General features: G+C 50.9%; 1 protein-coding gene across 2 annotated transcripts in view; it reads left to right on the forward strand.

Annotated features, from left to right (window-relative positions):
* Positions 1-22131, forward strand: part of GFPT1 (glutamine--fructose-6-phosphate transaminase 1) — a 44363-nt gene extending 22232 nt beyond the window's left edge. Inside the window, exons 9-19 of one of the 2 annotated variants that reach the window (XM_084273922.1) lie at positions 928-1033; positions 2595-2758; positions 3292-3387; positions 3636-3733; positions 4773-4893; positions 6556-6713; positions 8515-8629; positions 8902-9029; positions 10159-10326; positions 11120-11281; positions 21782-22131. In XM_084273922.1, the coding sequence (XP_084130048.1) occupies positions 928-1033; positions 2595-2758; positions 3292-3387; positions 3636-3733; positions 4773-4893; positions 6556-6713; positions 8515-8629; positions 8902-9029; positions 10159-10326; positions 11120-11281; positions 21782-21811 (1346 nt within the window). In that variant the 3' untranslated portion in view covers positions 21812-22131. Of the gene's footprint in view, positions 1-927; positions 1034-2594; positions 2759-3291; positions 3388-3635; positions 3734-4772; positions 4894-6555; positions 6714-8514; positions 8630-8901; positions 9030-10158; positions 10327-11119; positions 11282-11803; positions 11980-21781 lie in introns of those variants that run through there. The other variant, XM_084273921.1, reaches the window with a different exon arrangement.
* Positions 22132-22438: the final 307 nt, after the last annotated feature.

Here is a 22438-nt window from a genome sequence, read left to right on the forward strand (position 1 = left end):
TTCTGTGTCCTTCTTGAGCTGAGGGGCCCAGAGCTGGACCCAATATTCCAGGTGTGGCCCCACCAGGGCAGAGCAGAGGGGGAGAAGGACCTCTCCTGACCTACTAACCACCATGGGCATCCTGCTGCCCCCCAGGACCCTCAGGTCCCTCTCCCCTGCTTTGCTCCCCAACAGGCCAGTTCCCAACCTATACTGGTACCTGTGGCTGTTCCTCCCTGGATGCCAGACCCTACCCTCGCCCTTATTGCATCTCATTAAACTTCTCCCCACTCAATTCTCCAGCCTGCCTGAGTCTTGCTGAGCTCAGTAGCTCAGGACCAGGCTGAGTACACAGCTGTGGATTTCCTGGGCTGTGTCTGAAGACATTCACTCAGCCAGACACAGGCAGGTCTGGGTTACACCTGCCAGTGCCCTGTAGCACGGTGTGGCCAGACAGGCTGCAGCTCTGGAACATTCTCCCCAGTGCTGAAAACAGTTGACAAAGAGCAGCCTGCTTGATTTCTTGGGAAAAGTGAGGGAAACAGGAGCGCAGGAGACACTGAAACTGATAAACAGGGCAGAGTCAGCTGGGAAAGCGTTGCTAAATGTGAAATCTCTTTTCCTCATGGAGCCACACCCCAACTTTCATTCCAATTTTTATGCTACTTCCCTCTAAAAAAACCTCCAGGAGTCTGTGCTAACAATCCACCTGTGGACTTAATCCAAAAGCACATCCAAACCTTTGCAAGCAAACTGAGAAAGGGCACGATAAGAGGAGGGCTGATGTGCTGCCCTCTCCTATTGTTGCTGTTAAATCCACTGTGACCTCTCACAGTGCTGAAAATAGTGCTTCATGTTGGTATGGTGCCTCGGGACCGCTGCTGGAGCCTGATGGTGTGGCTGTGTTCTGGCTTTGGGTGCCCTGTGCCTAATCCTTGTGTCTTGTAGGCAAAGACAAGAAGGGAAGCTGCAACCTGTCTCGTGTGGACAGCACCACCTGCCTCTTCCCTGTTGAGGAGAAAGCTGTGGAGTACTACTTTGCTTCTGATGCTAGGTAAGGCCGTGCGGCGGCTTCTTGGGTGTAGCTGAAAGCTGAGGCCTCAGATGAGGGACAGGGAGGCTGTGATTTCTTTGTGAACAAGGTACCTGAGGTGCACATGGCTGTAACTTTACAGACATGAACTACTTAGCATGTGTGGCCCTGAAGAGGCAGATGTGAGTCACAGAATCACAGGGGTGGGAAGGCACCTCCAGAGCTCATCGGGTCCAACCCCCTGCCAAAGCAGCTCCCCAGGACAGGGCACACAGGTCGGTGTCCAGACAGGGCTGGAATCTCTCCAGAGAAGGAGACTCCACACCCCCTGGGCAGCCTGTCCCAGGGCTCCCTCACCCTCACTGGGGAAAAGTTCTTCCCCAGATTGGTGCAGAAATCCCTGTGCTCCAGGGGCCATCACCCCTTGTCCTGTCCCCACAGACACTGAGAAGAGGCTGCCCATTTCCCCTTCAGCTATTGATAACCATTGATCAGATCCCCTCTCAGGCTGCTTCTCTCCAGGCTGAACAGCCCCAGCTCACTCAGCCTTTACTCATAGACAGGAGTTCCTGCTGCAGAAATGACACTGGCTGTGGAGTGGTGGTGGTGTCCTTCAAGCACATCTCTTGGTAGGATTCCCAAGATGTGAGTGGTAGGCAACCCAAGAGGCTACTGACCTAAATTAACAGTACCAATGCTAATTATCAGGAGAACTGCACTGATTCTCCAAGGATCTCTCCACACAGGCTATTCTTTAATGTCAAAGGGAGCTTACTGTAATCCCAGGAGAGAGGAAAGGCTAACTTGACAGCAGCCTTACCAGAGCTTTTGGGTTTCTCTCTGTTAGGGAGATGAATACTTGTTCCAGAAACATAAAAAGACTCCTGTGGCTGACTTCCACAGCTCTGCCTCACTGGAGCATTGTGGAGAGTCTTAAGGTGCCCTGGTGTGGTTGGATTTTGCAGAGCTTTTCAGTGACTTGCCCAAGGTCAGAACAAAAATGACTACAAGAGGGAGGTGATGTGTTTTGATACAGCATGGCTCTGCTAAGAGAGAATACAGCCTAAAACCTGCCCAAAGATTTCAAACCCCACCAGTAATTCCAGTATTGACATTCCCCTCAGGCAGGCAGGGCAGGTATTCAGTATACCAAATTCTTGGAGTGTTTCTAGGCAGATCTCAAAGTACTTTAACAGGTGGCCAAGCTGTCCCCAGGTTTATGGATGGGAGAATGAGACACAGGGAGGGACAAGGGCTTTATCACAGGAAAAGCCAAGAACCTGTGTGCTAGGGCAGATTCCTGTCTTCCCAACTTCTTCCCCAACCTTCTGCCTAATAACAGTTAGATTGTGGCTTTGTGTGAGGAATTCCCAGTTAATTACAGCAGGCCTGAAGTTAATAATGAGGTAGGAGGAAAATAAGTCGGGTTATATGGGCAGCATGGAAATGTACTTTACAGTTCTGCTCTTAGGTCTAAAGAAATGCCATTGGAATGAGTAACTTTCTTAGGTCAGATAGTAAATGGGGCTGTAGCCCTTGTTCTACTGTGAAGAGTAACGTCTTACTGTGTGTGCTTTTGTAGTGCTGTCATTGAGCATACCAACAGAGTGATTTTCCTTGAGGATGATGATGTAGCAGCCGTGGTGGATGGTCGTCTGTCCATCCACCGGATTAAGCGCACAGCGGGCGACCACCCCGGCCGCGCCGTCCAAACCCTGCAGATGGAGCTTCAGCAAATTATGAAGGGTAAAATCTCTTGGATATCACAGGTGCTCCCTGGAGGCTCGGAATAAGCTGGGTTGAAGAAGACCTGGTCCAGTCCCTGTGCTAAATGCCCATCAGGGTGTTAGCTGGGCTTGTTCAGTCGAGTGTGGAGTAGCTCCAAGGACAGAAATTGCCCAGCCTATCTGAGTGCCCTTTTCTGTGCTTAATTAGCCTCATGGTGAGAGGTGTCATTGCCTCTATAATGGGATTTTAGCTGCTAACCCTGTAATGAGGAGAACTGTGGGGCTGAGGGTTTTGCCTCCTGCTCGAAGGCATTCCTTTTCCTGATCCCTGGCCAGCTCACCACTCTGGATTTGATCCTTCTGGTAACTTAAATCCAGCTCTCATGATGAGCTGATGCTTTGATAGGCAAGAACTGTCAGCTTAATGATCTCTGACTGCTGACCAGTCTTTTAGTGGCTGCTCCAAGCTTTTCCCTATATTCATAGGAAGAATGTAAACTACCAGGAAGTGATTGAAAGTGTTCCCATTTCTTCTGTTTCTTTCTTCTGTAGGTAACTTCAGCTCATTTATGCAGAAGGAAATATTTGAACAGCCAGAATCTGTCGTTAATACCATGAGAGGAAGGGTCAACTTTGATGACTACACTGGTAATTGAGATTAAGCCTCCTTTATTTTTGACAGCTCAATATCTAGTAGTTATTCACAGTAGCTGTAGAGGAGGAAGTAGGTGATGACATGGGAGATTAAAACATGTAAGACAACGGGTATGTCTCACAGGGAGCGTTTCCAGAACCACACGTGTTGGTGGCAAGGTTTTTTTCTGTGGTTTATCTTACACCTTGAGCATTTCTGCTCCCTGGCCAGCCTGATGGGTCTCTCTGAATCTTGCCTACAGTCAATCTTGGGGGGTTGAAGGATCACATCAAGGAGATCCAGAGGTGTCGGCGCTTAATCCTCATTGCCTGTGGGACCAGTTACCATGCTGGAGTAGCGGTAAGTGGTCAGCCTGGATCTGTTTTGTGAACTGTCTCTAGGATTGTGGTATTGCCTGTGTGGAGCAGGTTAGGGCTGGTTTTGGGTTATGATCGAGCCCGTGTGCACTGAGCAAGGAAGACCCTTTGAAAGCTGCACACACCAGGCTGTCAGTTCACTGGTAGTGGCAGGAGGAAATAGAACCTGAAGAACCCGAATACTTATGGAAATGTAGCCTGTGACTTTGATTGCTTTGACTGCACCTCCCCTACGAAGAGAGGCTGAGGGAGCTGGGCTTGTTCAGCCTGGAGAAGAGAAGGCTGCGGGGGAAACTCACTGCAGCCTTCCAGTCCCTGAAGGGAGCAGAGAAACAGGAGGGGAATCTGCTTGTTAAAGGGCAGAGACTGGCAGGACAAGGGGGATGGAGTGAAGCTGAAGGAAGAAAGGTTTAAATTGGATATTAGGGGGAAGTTTTTTACAGAGAGAGTGGTGAGGGGCTGGAACAGGCTGCCCAGAGAGGGGGTGGGTGCCCCATCCCTGGGGGTGTTCAAGGCCAGGTTGGATGGAGCCCTGGGCAGCCTTGTGTAGCTCCAGGCCTGGAGGTTGGTGTCCCTGCCTGTGGCAGGGGTGTTGGAGCTCTATGATCCTTGGGGTCCCTTCCAATCTATGCCATTCTATGGTTCTGTGATGGTTTCTGAGTTCTTCAGTAAACCAAGTTAACACCCTGATAGAAGGACCCCCTGGATTATAGGGTATGTACATAGCGTCATATAATAAGTGAGACTTAGAATTTAAGCAGTGCCTGTGTGAGGGGGGAGTTGGCCTCTCAGGCTTTTTGTGGTGCCAGAAGCAGCGTCATTTTTCGCAGGGGTGGTTGTGTGACTCAGGTATGGCTACACTGAATAATTAAAATAGAATCCAGCCCTAATATTCACATGGTATTTTAATAGTAATATTTTCCAGTGTGTGGCAAGCAGAAGGCTTTTTTTGTTCTTCCAAGCCTTGGGGTTTTTTTTAAGCAGGGTGTAATATGTCACTTTCTGGCTTTTCCTTTCACCAGACCCGTCAGGTTCTGGAAGAACTGACTGAATTACCTGTTATGGTCGAACTAGCCAGTGACTTCTTGGACAGAAACACCCCTGTCTTCAGAGACGATGTTTGCTTTTTCATCAGCCAGTCAGGTATGGTCTCACTTTACCACCCACTCTTCTCCCCTCCTTCCTGTAAACGTGTGTCTGGGAGGGAAGAGGCAGCAGGGCCAAATTCTGCTGCTGCTGCCTGTAAGATTATGGGCGGTAAGGGAGGGAGAAGAAATTGGCACACGTGTGCTGGAGCTGGGGAAAAAATAGAGCAGTTCTCCTGCTGCCCATCTGCACGCTGGTGCAGGATTTTGTTGAGCTGAGTCTTACATATGGTGACAGGAGTTTTGTTTCCTTTCTCTGGGAGGAAATATTCCATCAATCAATGGGCTAAAAAAATACATGACAGAGCTCTGGGGAGAGGCAAGGCGATAGTTTCTTTGGATAGTTTGAGTTAAAGAACTATCAACCACTAAACTGGTGGGTTGGATCCATAAAGAAATGAACTGATTACAAACAAGTATCAGAAAATACAGCCTTGGAATGGAGGATAAGGTGAAAGACATACTTAAACATTAAAAAAAGTGATGTATATTGAATTAAAAATATTTTCAAGGAGAACTGCAATACCAAACTACATATTTGGTTCTCCTCCTAGTTGTGTTATACCATTGTAGATTTTCATAGCTGCTCTTCAGCTTGATGGTAAAACTGGTTGTTATTTTTTCTCCATAGGTTCAAACTCTCTTTTGGCAGCAATTCTTTTCTTCTTGGTGTCTTTGTAGGGGGCTCACGTTCAAGTTTTCCCTGGGTTTTCAGAACACACCTGCAGACGTTGCTGCTTCCCCTTAGAAACTGCACTGTCTGACCACACAGGGCGTGCCAGGGGCTCTGTCTTTCACTGATGTGTTGGATGTGGCAGGCCAACAAAGATTTTCCTGGAACCTGAGCTTGCTCATCAGGCAATACAAACCCAAAGTAAATACTGAGCTCAAATAACCCCAGTGCCGCTGCCCGTAAATCCCTTTCCAGCCGTAGCTTCCCACCCTTCACAGCTTGCTTTCAGAGCAAGCAGGGTACTGAGCTGACCTGGGGGTCTGTTCTCTCTTATCAGCTCCCATGTGCAGGATTTCTGTCCCATTGCTGGAGCTCAGCTGGTGGGCAGCACTCCTGGGATCATCACTGTGATGTTTCCTCCCCCCCCCCGACCCCACCGTGTGCATTTAAACCAACTTTTTCTGCTTCTTTAGAGTTCCTGAATGAAGTGAAGTCCAATCTAAGCCAGCTCATGTCTGTGTAGTGCAAACACATTTGAACAGGGGTAATGAGCTGATGTAACCTCTTTGATAACAGCTCTTGTGTTGCTGCTGGGCACCACCAGCCACCCAGCTCCACGCAGGGCTCAGAAGGTTAGTTAAGTTATAACACCCTGCATCCACTGTACACTAATGCTCCCACACACTCCCTCACCTCACCCCAGGGGGCTTTTCATCAGGCAGGAAAAGGAAGAAAATTGGTTTTCTTAAAGAAGGTGCACTTGGACTGCCTCATTTTTCAGAATGTTTGGGTTTCTGACCACAGGCAGAATGCTGACTTTTCCTTACACCAAACACCACGGTTTGGTTTTGGGATTTCCAGATTTCCCCCTCTTCTTTTTAGGGTTAAAACATAGCACACTGGGGCTGAAGTAACAACTGAACAGCAAATACAAACCTCTGAGGTTCTGCCTGGGAAATCACCGTGGGTTTATATCTGTCTTTTCAGGTGAGACAGCTGATACCTTGATGGGTCTCCGGTACTGCAAAGAAAGGGGAGCCTTAACTGTAGGAATAACTAACACAGTTGGCAGCTCCATATCACGAGAGACAGATTGTGGGGTCCACATCAATGCAGGACCAGAGATTGGGGTTGCCAGTACCAAGGTAAGTCAGAAGCTGAGAGACCTCACTGATTGTTAGTACTGAAACTGCCCCCAAAAGCATTGGCTGTAGCACGGGTCCTCTGCTAAATGCTTCCTATTCCCTTTTTGCCAGTTGCTGTTAATAGTTGTGTAAAAAACCATGTGCCCAGCAATGCTCTTCATTTGCTTTTTCTACTGTTTTAAGGCAGCCACATTAAACATTGGAAGGCAGGGGGGCTTGGGGAGCAGTGTTCCCTAAGAAGCAAGAATTCCCTTTGCCCTTACTTGTCTTGAGGTGCAGGTTTAAACTAAAATCTAATAATAAAATAGGCTGAAAAGTGCTGCCCTTAACAGCACTGCTTTACTAAAGAAAGTGGGATGTTAAAACTGTACAATGGGCAAGTAGGGGAAGAGTCTTTTACCAGAAAACCAGAATTGGTGTCCACCTAACAGTTACTCTTCAGTCAGTGCATCTGGCTATGCCTGATACAGTGTGAAATAACTCCCTTTGCTGCATTTCCTTCTGATGAAGTGCTTCTGCAGGGTGAAATCTGCTTTGATTTAGTTATATTTAGAGGCGAGATGATGTCAATCTGTTACATAAATTCAGCCAAAAACCACATTTGAGTTTAATAGTTCATTGGGGAATTTGATCATGGAAAATTCATGAGTCTCTTACAAGAAACTCTTGAAGGAGTTGTTTGTCCCTGGGTTGTTTTCACACAGCCAACATTACAGTGTGGAGAGAACTGAAAATGGCATTTTTCTCTCTCTCTGGCAATGTGGGGAGCCACCAAAGTTGTGCATATCTGAGAGATGAAAAGCTTCTGCCCTAAGGTTGCCCAGAACTTCGTGCTGAGAATGTACTCTGACAGCCCGAGCATCGTTAGCAGGAGTGTGTGGTGCTGTGTACTCTGTGACCCTCAGCTGCACCAAAACAAAGTAGATCCCATTCCATATCAAACCCTGCTAGTCGCCACAGCTGAAGCTTTTCTAGATTCCTTCAGAGCTATTTAAATCTTCTCCAGTACAGCAAGACATGGGGTGTGTCATCACTGTTTGGGGAGGGACAGAAGTACTACAGAGCTTCATCCTCTTTCTAAGCAGCTTCACTCCCAGGCTGCCACCACAGACCTTTTCATAACCTCTGTCAGGACTTCAGAGGCTGGATGTTGTGACAGTGGTTTGATGCTGTGCCCATGATGTTTGTGCAGATAGAATTGCTTTCACTCAAGCACCAATTTCACTGGTTTTTCCCTAAAGTCAGCAACACTGTGGTCTTTTAGGCAAATATGGAGCCCTACCTGGATGAAGAGTTCAGAGTCTGGTCTTAAAGAAGAGGGGGTGGGAAACCACTTACCCTTTCAGCTGCCTTTGTGTTCCCTGAGTGTGGCCCAAAAGAATTTCAGCTAACTGTCCTGCTGCAATGGCCAGATGGGCTTCTGCTGTCCATCCCCAGGCAGCAGGTCTGCCTCTCTTCAAGCTCCCAGTGTTTTCTTGCAGTAAAGAAGGACAGAGGTGCGGTGACACACCAGGGAATCTTGGAAATTCTCCACTTGGCTTGTTGCATCTTAAGCTCTTGGAGTAGGAGGAGATTTTGCCATCGCAGGTGTCCAGTTGAGATTTGCTCACATGAGATTTGCCCTGTGAATGTTGTGTTCATCTTTGCTACCTCATTGGAGTGAAAGCTGCCACGTGGTTCTGTGTTGAGTCAAGTCAACTGCCAGTCAAAAGGATTTTGTGTAGTAGGTGACAACTGTTTGGTTACTGTCTTAATGACATGGTTTCTCTCTCTCTCTCTCTCTTTCCTTGCCCCTTCTTAGGCTTATACCAGCCAGTTTGTCTCTTTGGTGATGTTTGCTCTGATGATGTGTGATGACAGAATCTCTATGCAGGAAAGGCGCAAGGAAATCATGCGTGGCCTGAAGGGGCTGCCAGGTAGGAACTGCCGCGTGGATTGGCCTCACCAGGGGAAGCTCAGCAGCAAGGGTGAACTTCAGCACTGCCAGAACTTGGCTTTGAGAGACTGAGGGTGCCTGATGAGTGCAGCATGGCTGTCAGCAATAACTGCACCCGTGTTCTCTCTGGTGACTTCAGCCCACTGACTGGGACTGCTGAAATACCGAGCCCAGTCTCTAGGCGACCCACTGCTATCCGTGGAGACGTGGTTTGAGAGCATCTGCAACTTGAGTTCTTCTCTTCCCTTCTAGACTTAATTAAAGAAGTGCTGAGTATGGATGATGAAATCCAGAAGCTGGCCACGGAGCTCTACCATCAGAAGTCTGTTCTCATCATGGGACGTGGCTACCATTACGCCACCTGTCTTGAGGGAGCTTTGGTGAGAGATTTCTTTATGTAATGCCAGTTCGAACATACTTAGTACTGGGCTCACATGTGGCTACAAGTTGTTCTAGTACAGCCTCTATACTGCAGCTTCTACCTCTGAGGAGATTCCTGTTGTTACAAGTGCTGTCACACATCCACTTTGCATTTGCCTGCCCAGTTCCAGGCTGTGAGGAGAGATAACACTTGCTGACAGCACAGTGTTAAGGGCTCTGGGGGGTTTGGTGTTTGACCTGAACAGACTGGACTGATGGGCTGAGACCGTTGAGATGAGGTTTAACAAGGCCAGGTGTAGAGTCCTGCATATGGGACACAACAACCCCATGCAGCTCTACAGGCTGGGGGAGACTGGCTGGAGAGCTGTCAGGCAGAGAAGGACCTGGGGGTGTTGGGTGACTGCATCTGAACATGAGCCAGCAGTGTGCCCAGGCGGCCAGGAAAGCCAGTGGCATCCTGGCTTGTGTCAGAAATAGTGTGGCCAGTAGGTCTGAGGAGGAGATTGTGCCCCTGGACTGGGCACTGGTGAGGCTGCACCTCGAGTGCTGGGTCCAGTTCTGGGCTCCTCACAGTAAGAAGGACATTGAAGTCCTGGAGCGAGTCCAGAGAAGGGCAACCAGGCTGGGGAAGGGGCTGGAGGGCAAATCCTCTGAGGAGCAGCTGAGGGAGCTGGGGGTGTTCAGCCTGGAGAAGAGGAGGCTGAGGGGAGACCTTCTCCCCACCTCCCCTGCCCTGCCAGGAGGGTGCAGAGAGGTGGGGGATGGTCTCTTCAGCCAGGGGACAGGAGATGGGACAAAGGGAGATGGTCTCAAGCTGCCCCAGGGCAGGGTCAGATCAGACACTGGGGAAAGGTTCTTCCCAGAAAGGGTTCTGGGGCACTGGCACAGGCTGCTCAGGAAGCGGCTGAGTCACCAACCCTGGATGGATTTAAAAGATGGGTAGATGGGGTACTAAGGACTATGGTTTAGCACAGGACAGGGACAGTTGGACTTAATGATCTCAAAGGTCTTTTCCAACCTGGAGATTCTGTGACTCTGTAACTGTAGGTGTTGATGGTTAAAAAGAAAGAAAAAGAAATGAAAAGTTTGTCCAGAGCTTTATGAATTCCCTTTTTTTCCCCCATCTAGAAAATCAAAGAAATTACCTACATGCACTCCGAGGGGATACTGGCGGGTGAGCTGAAGCACGGCCCTCTCGCGCTGGTGGACAAGCTCATGCCCGTTATCATGATCATCATGAGAGACCATACGTATGCCAAGTGCCAGAATGCCCTCCAGCAGGTCATTGCACGGCAAGTGAGTACCTGTACAGGCTTGTGGTGCATCAGAAATGTTGCTTTTAACATCAAACCAGTTTGCAGGGTACCCAGGCCATTCACCACTGCCTGAACCATGAATTCAGTTCATAGAATCACAGCCTGGCCTGGGTTGGGAGGGACCCCAAGGGTCACAGAGCTCCAACCCCCTTGCCACAGGTAGGGACACCAACCTCCAGGCCTGGAGCTACACAAGGTTGCCCAGGGCCCCATCCAACCTGGCCTTGAACATCCCCAGGGATGGGGCACCCACCCCCTCTCTGGGCAGCCTGTTCCAGCCCCTCACCACTCTCTCTGTAAAGAACTTCCCCCTAATATCTAATCTAAACATTCCCTCCTTTAGCTTCACTCCACCCCCCTTGTCCTGCCATTATCTATCCTTGTAAAAAGTTGATTCCCCTCCTATTTGTAAATTCCCTTCAGGCACTGGGAGGCTGCAATGAGGTCCCCCCACAGCCTTCTCTTCTCCAGGCTGACCCAGCCCAGCTCCCTCAGCCTCTCTCCATAGGGGAGCTGCTCCAGCCCTCTGAGCATCTCCGTGGCTCCTCTGACCCCTCCCCAACAGTTCTACATCTTTCTTGTATTGCAGGCCCCAGACCCAGTTGCTCCTCTGAAGCCTGTTGGGGTTTGTTTACCCCTTGGAATAGGCTGCAAGGGATGCTCAGCTGTCTCCTCCTGAATTCCATTCAAAGCTCTTCCCGGGTGCTCTGAGCAGAAGTGAGAAAAGCACCTTCCAGCCCTGTTCTGTTGTCCAACCTTCCCTTCTGTTACAGGGGCGACCGGTCGTGATCTGTGACAAGGAAGACATCGAGACAATTAAGAACAATAAGAGAACAATCAAAGTTCCTCACTCAGTGGACTGTCTGCAGGGGATATTGAGCGTTATCCCCCTCCAGCTTCTGGCTTTCCACCTCGCAGTTCTCAGAGGATATGATGTAAGTACAGCGCTCCTTCCCTTCTGTGCTGCCTGTAGGTCTGGAAACGCTGTGCCAGGTGATGTTGGAAGCCTCTGGGGGTTGTCTGTGTAACTCCTTGAGGGCAGCCTGGTATGCTTGGCTGAGTCTTGCACAGTTTGGGTTGGGACACGTGCCTGTGTCCTGGTAGCAGCGTTCAGGCTGGCAGGGAGCTGGCAGGAAGGTGAGGATGCACGTGGAAGGATGTTTGGCAAGCAGGGCCTGTCTGCGTTGGGTGTTCCATCTTAATACAGACACCAGCCTCTTCCAGTCCCCCTCAGAGCACTGTAACACCATAGTCTAGAGGGACTCCTTAGCCCTTGACAGGGGACCCCTAAGAATTGAGGTTTATGGACTTCTTTCTCCACCAATTACCCTGAATTAGCAGGAGAGTCTGTTCAGTCGTTGGCAGTTTAACCACAGGACAAACGTTCCCCACGTTATGAAGCTCTACACAAGTGTGTCAATACTCACAAGCATGTTCTTTCTCCTCCCTCTCTGCAGGTTGATTTCCCAAGAAATCTGGCCAAGGCCGTAACTGTAGAGTGAAAGACCATCTGAATCATAGGGGCAAAGGGGAATTAAACGAAAGACTTTTTTTTGGTACCAAAATAACTTGATTTTAAAGTCCCCTAGGTAAATCTTATTTTGGTAAAAATCATTGTTTGTGTCTAAGATCACCATAATTCCATTGCATTAGTGATTGTCAAACTGATTCCACATGCTGTGTCAATAACTTTGGGGTTTTTTTGAACAGTAGACTTCCATGAAAGCTGTTAAATGGTTTTCTTTAAAGATGACAGAGTCCTTTAGGTAAGGGGCCCTCCACTCTGCTTGCAGACAATGCCATTGTTTCTTAGCCCGGTGTGGCTCATTCCATTTGTCGATGAGAAACCCATGAATGAATTGCTTGTCATGCTCTCAGGCAGCAAAGCAGGATGCCACAATACACAACTGGAAGAGGAGCTGTTAACTGGTCATGCTTGTGCAGGTATTTTAACAGCCAACAAAGCTGTAAACCAGCGTTTTGGGGCCATCTTCTGCCTCAGGCTCAAAAGGGAATTGAACTGACCTGCCACAGCCTCCTCAGTTTGAGGCACAGGGGCATGAGAAAGGAACGTGGCCTCTGAAGGATTTTATCCATGCCAAATACCAAGCAAGTGACAATCTCAGACTGACCGGCCGCGATGCTCTGCGTCACGCCAGCGTGTACCTGTAGCGGCGCCCGCCAAGACAGCGGAGCTCACGCCTTCGAGTGTAAGCGGACTCAGCGCGGATGCTTACTGAGGAGAGAGGAGTATGAACAGTGCTTGTGCTTGTGCTGGCCTCTGGTTGTTGCTCCTGGGGGGATTTTTTGAACCGTGTAGAAGGAAGTTGAGGGGTTTTCCCCTTGAACTGAGCTCTGTCACTAAGGAACCGACTCGGTGCTGCTGCGGGTCGCTTACTAGTCTGAAGGTGTAGGAGAAAGTTTCTGCCTTGCACCTCCCTGGCAGAGAGGTGGCACTCCAGCTCCCTGTCTGAGGCTTGCTGAGTCCTTTAATGAAAGCACGGGTTCTGGTTTAGGAGCAGCTCGCAGGTGACTTTTGGCAAATTCTACTGGTCTCAAAGCAGAGGGGATGCAAAAGGCTCCAGTGACACGACAGAAATCTACACCTGGGTAATAGTTTTATATCAAGCTTGCAGAGGATCAGGACTTACCCAGCAAACACGCCTTCAAGACTTCACACTGACTTTTTCAGAGTCATCACAGCACAGTTGGCTGTGTATTTTCTGTGAATATATATATTCTCTCAATTTCCTACTGGCCTGATGGGCTTTGAATGAGCTTTCACACATGCACCATAAAGAGAAAACCAGGCTGCACAGCGCACAGCGCTGCTCAACAAGTCATCTGCCCCATCCCCTTCCAGACGCTGGGCTCTGCTGAAGGGGCAGCCAGGCAGGTGGAGTTGTGCAGGGGGAGGTGACTGCTCAGCCTGAGGCCTTTCCAAAGTCTGTGGCAGCAGCAATTCCACTTTCTATAAACCACAGGAACTGTTTAACTTGGGGGGCAGCTCAAGGCTTGGTTTTGCTGTGAGAACGGATCGCTGCGTGCCTGGAACCAGCTTCCCAACACCAAGCTCTGTAGGTGCACTGATACATCTTACTCAGACCATTAATTTACGTTGTGCTGCCAGTGTCTGTTTAAGAGCAGAGTAGTAAATACACATTTTATTTACACAGCAGTTGCTTGTGAGGCACCGACCGGTAAGAGCCGTGTGCCTCTGCTAAACGTGACCAGTAGACTCCCTGCTTCATGGGAAGATGATACTTGCCCTTAAGGAAAAACCAAGGCATGCTCAGTGCTAACAGTTTGAAGAAGGTTCCTCTTCCTCCCCCTCTTCCCATTCAGCTTCTTTAAGAGAAGAGAAGCTCTGCAAACCTTACAGCAGAGGGCTGGCATCAAGGCAGGGTTCCCCCGGTGCACCCAGCATGAGGACTTGCAGTATCCCATCCCACGGGATCCCACATCAAAGAACCCTGCAAGTTCTTTTTCTCCTCTTCCACTCAGAAGAAACTCAGCCAGCATTGCTTTTATCTAGCTGTCCCTGTCAAATCTGAGCTGCTCTCCAGGAAACCGTTCAACGACACAGGCTGCTGAGTGTTTGGAAAGCAAGTTGTAGGCACGAGGACCAAAGACCAGGAGTCTTAAGTTAGAAATGTTGAGCGTAACCATGGATATTGCTGAGCTGGTTGGTTTGGTGCTGTGATGGGTGAATCCTTACTCTGCAGTTTAAGGCATTAACCCATGATGGGTTCAATGGTCAGAAGGAAAGGCAGAACCCACCTCTGCGTTCCCCGAGTCGCCAGCGTGTCCAAGTCTTGCCTGCCAAAAGAGAGCTTCATTCACTGCTTGCAGCTGGGCTGTGGGATGTGGGAGTGGGTGATGTCAAAGGATGCTGTGGAGCACACTTGCTATGAAGAATTTCTCTGATGAGCATGGTAGGGAATCCGTGAAGCATCTTGTTGTTGTTAATTGCCATGCCCATGTGATGTGAGAATGTCTCAAGGACTCTTGGTAGCTTCCCTTACCTCATTTTGTCTCGATGTGTTGCATTTTGACGAACAGACGGTGTTGCTTTTTCCTTAGGAAACTTTTAGAATGTCTTGTGGTATTTATTAACAGCCAGTCACACTCTTCTGCTCTCCAAAAAAATGAATGTTTTGCCTACTGAGCCAGTAAAATTCCCTCCTTCCTAATTGAAGTGTTTGAAAATCCAATAACCCTGTCACTAAAATTCAGCCACAGGTAAATACTGATAAAGGGCGCTGCCATTCACAATAGCAGCTGCCTCTTGCTGGCTGCTTTGGCTGGGACTTAGTTTGGTTTGAGTGACCCTTCTCCTCATCCATGTCTGCAGCAGCCTCAAGGGAGGAAGCCATAGGGTGGTTTGTGTAGGGTCGTTTGTGATGATTACCAATGACTGGAGAACTTGAGGCTCAGCCCAGCTGATCTCAGATGAATTGCACATCACTAGTAAGGTTATTATTCCACGTGCACTGGGAATGCTGGCTGTGCCACCCTCAGCTGGGCTGCAGCAGGGCTGGGACAGCTCAGTGCCGGGTCTGTCTGAGGGGTCAGCACTGTCTGCACACGTGCTTGCTCTTGGAGAGCCTGAACCAGTACTGGGGTGGCAGTGACAGAGCAAACTCCATCTCCTTTTGAGTGCAGCCTTCGTGCCTCACAGGTCATTAGGTACCACTAACACAGGGATGCCTTTCGAGCCTGAAAGCTGCCTTGACACCTGTATTTGCGTAGTCTCAACCCCGCTGTACTGAGCCAGGTGGCAGCCATGTGTAATGCTGCTCAGGGTGGAGGAGCCTTGAGACCAGCCTAGGCAGTCCAGGCTTGGTTAAGCTGCAGCCTGAAACATCCACAGGCATAAGGAGGACCAACATGTTCATGCAGTGAGGCTGCTCTCCTCTCCACCTGTCACCAATAGCCCTTGATGCCATGAGTAGGTGCCTGGCAGCAGCATTTTGGATGGAGGGAGGGGTTGGCATTCAGCACTTGCAGTAGCATGTCAGTGTTTAGCTGTGGCTAATTTTAGACCTTACCTGAGTGTACCAAACTTGCCTCAAAGCATGGAGTCCCTTCTCTACATCAGATCCGGGAAGAAGAAGAAACAGAAGTATTTGTTCCGAATAAAAGGAAAGAAAACTATTTGCCTTCAATTCAGTTTATGTAAATAGACATTTGAAGTGGCAAATACCACCCTTGCTTCCCTTCTAGATCCGTTTGCCTCTGCTTGTACATACCCAGCTGGCTTAGTTTGTGGGGACCAGTCTGTATCTTGTTTCCTGTTGTGTGCTGTAGGCAGAAGGTGTCTTCCTTCTGGCCGTAGTGTTTTATAATTTGGGTTCTGTCTTTTTGCTTACTTTTTTTGTATCTCACCCTTTGAATAAAATCAAGTGCCCTACATTAACCAAATGGAATTGCTGGTCTTTAGTGAAATCCTCTAAAGAACAGGGATCTCCTGTGAAAGTTGGGGGCTGTAGGTACGAAGCTGAAGGCCACAGGGCTTGACTCGCTTTGCTCCTAACCGGATGGGCTTTTCTTCATGGCCAAGATGGGCGATACTTTGGCTGCCCCTTCCCAGCCATGGTTGTGTCACTACCAAGAATAAAGCCCATCAACTAAGGCAGGACAGTTGGTATGACCTTCCTTACCTTAATTCCTATTTCACAACCGCTTTTCCATCTCCAGGAGAAGCCGCGGTCAGTGCACCCCACGCACACCCTGTGCTCACAGCTTCTTTTTCTAGAAAGAACCTTGTTTGGGTGAGGCCCAGGCTGCTTTGCAAACCCAGCAGCAGAGGATGGCAGCACGGTATAGGGAGGGCTGGAATGGACAATTAAGGGAACATTCCTGTATGGCAACAGCTGGGGCCTTAGATTGGTCATATCTAAAAAATGCCGGGATAAGGGTAAGCGGAACCCGCAATGACAAAGGACTGTCTGAAATTCCACCCCTCCTCCAGTCAGAGCCATTCATGGATTAATTTCCTCAGGGACCCTTGGCTCTCCAGGGGAAGAATCTCAAACAGGAGCATTTGTTTTCCAAGATGGAGTGAGCAGCCTGGACTTGCTCTTCCCACAAACACTTCTGTACCGGTACCGAAGGGCAGGAGGTTGCTCTGCGTGGCTTCCTGCCCTGAACCAGCATCTGCCCACATGTCCTCGGTGCCTGTGTGGATGTTGGGAGCAGGATGCTCCATGTCTGCTCGCCTGGCTCTGCAAAAGCAAACAGCAGTTCTAGGTTGTGTTGGTGTCCTAAAACCAGGGCAAGCAGCTCGAGGCATCGCGCTCCCGCTGGCGTCGCTGTCGGTCACGTCTGCTCAGGACACTGAAGGAAGCAGAGCAGCACCCTGGGAAGATGCCTGGCAGGTAGCACCTTCCCAACACAGTGACACGACCATTTACTTCTCAGGCTACAGGCGGGAACTCCAGGAGCTGTGGGCTGGCTGCTTTTCCAAGTGCACGGGGAGGGGACACCCCCAACCCCCCCTTGAACCCATTCCAAGTCTGCACTCTGAACTGTGAGCTGTGTCATAGCAGGTACCTGTGTGGTACCTGGTGACTGCAGCACACTGCCAGGCTTCTCCTTTGCTTGTTCCCCCACCCAGCCATTGACACACGTGTTGTGGCAGCACGTTTTAACTGAACTCATGAACTGGCAGCTAGAAGAGAAATGCCAAGGGTTGTGTGTGAGTCAGGGCTGGGCTCTGGTTGCCAGAAAGCCATCTCCTCAAACCCTAATGCGGCTCAAAGCGGCACGATGAGGGGCTGAGCCCCCTGCACGGAGACCCTTCCTCCCTGACGTCAGAGTCAGCCTCACACAGCTTGAGGTTTGGAGAGAAACAAGCTCCCAGATTTATGGGCAGGGGGTAACATTTGCTTGGAACCGATGAGACCACATCACCTGCTCCAAAGCACTCCTGTCCCCTTGGAGAGCATCCCTGACGCTTCACACACTTCCACAGCACGTGGGCTTCAGTGCTGAGCCTCGAGCTGCTTTAATTTACTGATGCATTTCAGGGTGCTCTCCAGTTAAACTGGTTTTCACCACGGCAGAGCACACCTGTGTGCACAGAAAGCACCCACATGGCACCCAGGATCAGAGCAGTGGCACCTGGCTCTGCAAAACCAGCTGGTTCTCTGGTCGCTGAAAGATGCTCGGTGGGGAAGCATCAGTCAGGATACACCGTGGGGAATTCTTGCCCCAGACCCCTTCTGGGCACAGAAGAGTTTAGAAAGAAAATGGCACCTTGCAATAGTTTTGCTGGTCAGAGGCAGGACAAAGGGGACTGGGTTTGCCCCTAAAATTGACTCCTGGGTGTGATGTCGCAGAAGGAGCCGTTCCTCTGCAGCAGCCTGCTGGGCGCTGGGCAGGTCGGTGTCTGTAGGTGGCACTGCTGGGTTTGTGAAAAGCTCCTCGCACCCCCTCAGAAAGCGCACAAGCTGGTTTATAATCCCCGCTCCTCCCCCCGAAGAAAGCAGGCTCGTCGCGGTGGTGCCCAGGCAAAGTGACGGACCTCCCCTGCTTGGCACAGAGCCGGGGAGCGCAGGTTCGGGGCAGCCCAGCGGTACCCACTGGACATCCCAACCGGTTCGGCTTGCGGGTCCTGAGCTCCCCGGCATCACTGTGCTGTGCCACAGCAGCACCCCGTGGCAGTAAGGAGAGGATTTGGGGGCCTTTGCTGATGGGACTTCTGGGGAAACAGTAAAAAACGTTGCAGGGGAATGGAAATTCATCTCCGTGGAGCATCCTGGACTGTCTCCATCGCCAGCCCACACCCCCCCTTTGCCAGGCTTCTCTTCCCTCATCTCCTTGCTGCTATTAGATCTATTTCTGGCTCGTGGTGTTTCCAGCTCCTACAGCTCAGGAGGGCCAACAGGCAACACGCTGCCACAGCTCGGCTGTGTCTCCCACCTCTGCTACAGCTCCATTCCCTGCATCCACCCCCCCCAGCTTCCCTGGAGCCCCTGCTGCTCTACACAGCCTTACAGATGCCATTTATTGGGCAGGAGAGCAGCACTGCCCCGTTCCAAAGCCAAGCCAAAGCGGCACAGTCTGAGCATGAGCCTGCAGAGACGGCTGAACTGCCCTTGGACAAATGTGGCTTCTTCAGCTCCAGCTCAGACATCAAAGCAAGGTTTGTGACCAATGGCGAGCCTGACCCCACAGCTGCCCTGCGTGCTTTGAACAGAGGCTGTTTCTGAGCTATTTCTATCATTCATCAGCTGATGGGATACACTGCAGGGATCTGAACAAGCAAAGGAGAAGAAAAAAAAACCCCAAGCTGACTTGCCAAGATGGTCCTTTCAGTGATGAAGAGGTTACCCAGCCTAAGAGAAAACATCAGGCCCGCAGGCCAGACTGTGATGGGGCTCCTCCCCCTCCCCCCTCCCCAGCTTCATTCTTTATTGTTTAGGTCAAATAAATTATGTTCCCATGGTCCTTACGGATTCCTATGGAAACAAGTTTAAACAAACAGGCTGCTTGCCCGTGTCCGGCCAGCGAGAGCCTTTAACATGGGATCCCAAGCGCGGCGCTGAGCCCAGACACGCCGGAGACGCACATGACACCAGTGCAGCTCCCAGCTAAAAGAGCCATTTTGGCTCCCAAGGGCTCCTGCACATGGGACAGACATTCAGCCATGTGCAGCACCCAGGGCTGGCCGGCTTGTCCTGAGAGGTCAGTGGCACCTGAAGATCTTACTAAGGGGACAGCTGCCCTGCACACGCAAAGCCCGGCTGTGCCAAAGTGATGCTGCAGCTCCTGCTAAGGGAACAACCATGGGATGCAGCGAAATCTCCCCACTCGTCTCATTTCTGTCTGTGCCCAGAATTAACCCACATTAGATGATGTGTGTCCAGGGGATGAGCAGGAGCCTCAGGCCAAGCAGGACAGCAGCGGATCTCAGCATCCCACAGAGCAGAGTGTAGTGCCATGGAGGACGCAGGCTGCAGCAGCCTCTCTGCTCCATTCTCACACCAGCAAGTCACCACTATGAAGGAGGTGCTGCCTCTCCTGCCTCCAGCTGCCACTGGAATACACCTTCCACTCACACCCAGTACCGGGTAAGGCATTGCCTGCTGGCACAGGAAGACTCGTGTCGCATCGGGTAGCACCAAGGATGTGCCTGGAAGCTGGTTTCACAACCAAAGCCACCCTTGGGGGGCATCAGGGTGCCTGTTGGTTCACCCACTCCAGGAAAAAGAATGCTTTGGCAATGAAACCTTCTCTGCAGCACTTGCAGCCCCACCACGAGACCAGTGCAGGAGCACTACTGGGACAGACAGAATGGCCCCTGTGGTCACCGCTGGACTGTGCTGCTGTAAACTCTGGCAGGGACTCACATTCCTCCTTGTTTTTTTTTTCTTCTGCAGCATCTCTTATCCCCAGGAAGACTTTTCCAAGCCCAGTCAGAAACACTGGTGACAATTAAACCTCTTTCCAAACAGCCCCAACTGGTTCACTGGGGAAGACCCGAGGCACGCGCGTCCCATGCCAAGACAGGACGGGCACGGTCAGAGGGTGACCTCCCTGGGGATGCAACTTCAAGCCATTGCTGGGCAGAATTTCGAGGGGATTTCAGAGTTTCACTAAGTCAGGAGTTCTGCACACAGGACCCACATCCCCACACACTGAGGCACAGCTTGCTGTGACCCAGGGTGCGTGCGCTGCACCCCTTGCTGATCACGCAGTTAAAGGGGAACAGTGGTCCTCATCCCCCTCCTCTCTGCAGGTAGAGCAGCTGTGCCACCTCCCTTAGCACAGCTGGCAGACAGCTTAGGGAAGGGCTTGAAATGCTTTTATTAATCAACTAATTGCCTCAAGTACCACATCCCAGTAAAGCAGGGGGCAAGTGGGTCTGGGGGCCCACATGAGCCAACCCAGAAAGGCAGCTGCTGGCAAGGGGAGCTGGTGTTAGGGAGGAGTTTGTGCTGGGGGGCTGTATGGATTGGGGTCAGCAGGGGCTGAAGCTGCCTGCACCCCTGAGGTGCTGCCAGCCAGGGACAGGGGCTGTCATGGTCCCAAGTGCTGCCAGCCGAGCAGAGAGGGCAGGAACAGCTCCTGGCCAGCTGGAGAGATGCAGTGAAAGCTCAGACCTGCCTCTAACCCCATCACAGCTTAAACTCTGCCCCATTTCTCTACGCAGCGTTCTGTATCCCATCACTTTACCCCTCCCGCTTGGGTCACACCGTGTGTGCAAGTGGTGTTGGGGCCAAAGCCTCCATGGAAAAGCAATGTCTTTGTAATTTATTTGTAGCTGTCTTCAATTTAATGCACCAGCTGGATGTGACCAGCTGGTTTGCAGCAGCCAGGGCTTGTGGGTAACTGGACTTACACTGGTCACGGCTCCGAGAAAAGCTGTCGGTGAGTAGATGTGGGTGGTTGGGATTAGGGTAGGGGAAAAAAAAGAGAACTGCAGCAAGACCTGGTGGAAACATCAGCTCAGAAACACTCCTCTCGTTGGTAGGAACAAGCAGGGAACTGCTCAGCTGGGACAAGGGTTCACCAGGCTGGGAACGCCGTGGTCTTTGACGGTTTCAGCTTGTTTCAGTGGTTGTGGAAAGCTCAGTCCTGGTCCAGAGGAAATTGCTGCTGTTATTCTACGGCTGGAAAAAAATAGAGGAAGGATTACAGCTGCTCTTAGGGCCACGTACCTCATGGGGCTGCTGCTTCCCAGAACGAAAACAGGTAGAAACCCCCAAGTGAGGGATCCAGCCCCCCAGCCAGGTACAGAGCCTGAACCTGACGCCGCTAATTCCTTCTCCCCAAACAAGCTGGGGAGCTCGTGTCCCCACAGAGCCACAGCCAGACCCATGGCCCAGCCCATGGCTGTTTCAGAGATGCAGCAGCCCAGCCCAGCCCAGTTCCAGAGCTGGACTTGCCACAGACAATCCAGTTTCCATCCTGCACAGGATGTTTTGACAGTAACTGTATCTCAGTGTCCCAGAAATACAATCTCTGACACACAACCACCCGATCCCCCCAAGGGATGCACCCACCAGAGTCCCAGGAGTGTGAAGGAGGCAGCGATATCCCCTGTGGTTGTTAACAGGCAGGAAAGGGACACAGAGCTATGGTATATCTCAGGTCCCTGGAGATCAAGGAATAACCCCCCATCCTGCTGCGTTTCTCTGCAGTATCTTGGTTGCAGGGAGTTCCCCACCACGTCTGGCTTGTTACCCTGCACACACAAAGCCCTCCTCTGCTTAAGCCCAGAATTAACGCTGCAGAAAGCAGATACCCCTCATCTCCAGGGGGTTTCAAACCCCACACTATGCCAGGGCTGAACCATCGGCTCTCCGCAGCGGTGCCCTCGTTGCTGGGTGCCAGACTGGCACTCCTTCCAGCAACCTGCATCCAAGCAAGGCTGAGCCTCCCTGTTCAGAGGGCTCTTCCTTCACAGTTGCCTGTCCTTCTTGCAGGTGGATCGCATCACCACCTCCAGAGACTGAACAACTCGCTTCCCAAGGGAGCCACCCGAGAGCCTCGAGGAGATGGAGCGAGAGAGGTGAGCTGCAGGTGGCCAAAACCACATCCATGGAGCCACCACCTTCACTGCCCACACCCTGGGAAGCAACGAGCATCTTTTGGATCCCATCTGCTCTGCACTGCCCAGCCTGGCAGCCCCACATCATCAGAGGGTTTGGCACAGAGTCCCCCCCTGCCCCCAGTATGCAACAGACCATCACAGGTCACTGCTGCACCTTGCACTGCAGTTCTTGCTGTGGTTTTAGGTTTTGAATAATAAAAATCTCCAAAGGTGCCTTGATTTCTAAAGCCAAAAGCAGTGCATTCCTTTTTGGAGATGCCAGTTTGTGAGTCTTTTGGGGACAGTTTCTTCCCTTCTTGGTTTCTGCAGCCACGTTCCTCAGCGCCCCCCACTGCCCCATCCCTCCCTGTTCAATGACAGTTTTGATGCCTTAAAGTCTGCATTGCCTTGCCTTCCAAGCCTGCATGCTAGCATCATGATGATGATGAGTGTGATGGGGTTTTTTTTTGGTCACAAGAGCCTGGCTGGACAGCCCTGAACCTTATTTTAACACACCAGTCCCACACAGACAAGAAAAGTTAGCTAAAAC

This window comes from Gallinula chloropus, assembly GCF_964237585.1.
Source record: "Gallinula chloropus genome assembly, chromosome: 21".
Lineage (NCBI taxonomy): Eukaryota > Metazoa > Chordata > Aves > Gruiformes > Rallidae > Gallinula > Gallinula chloropus.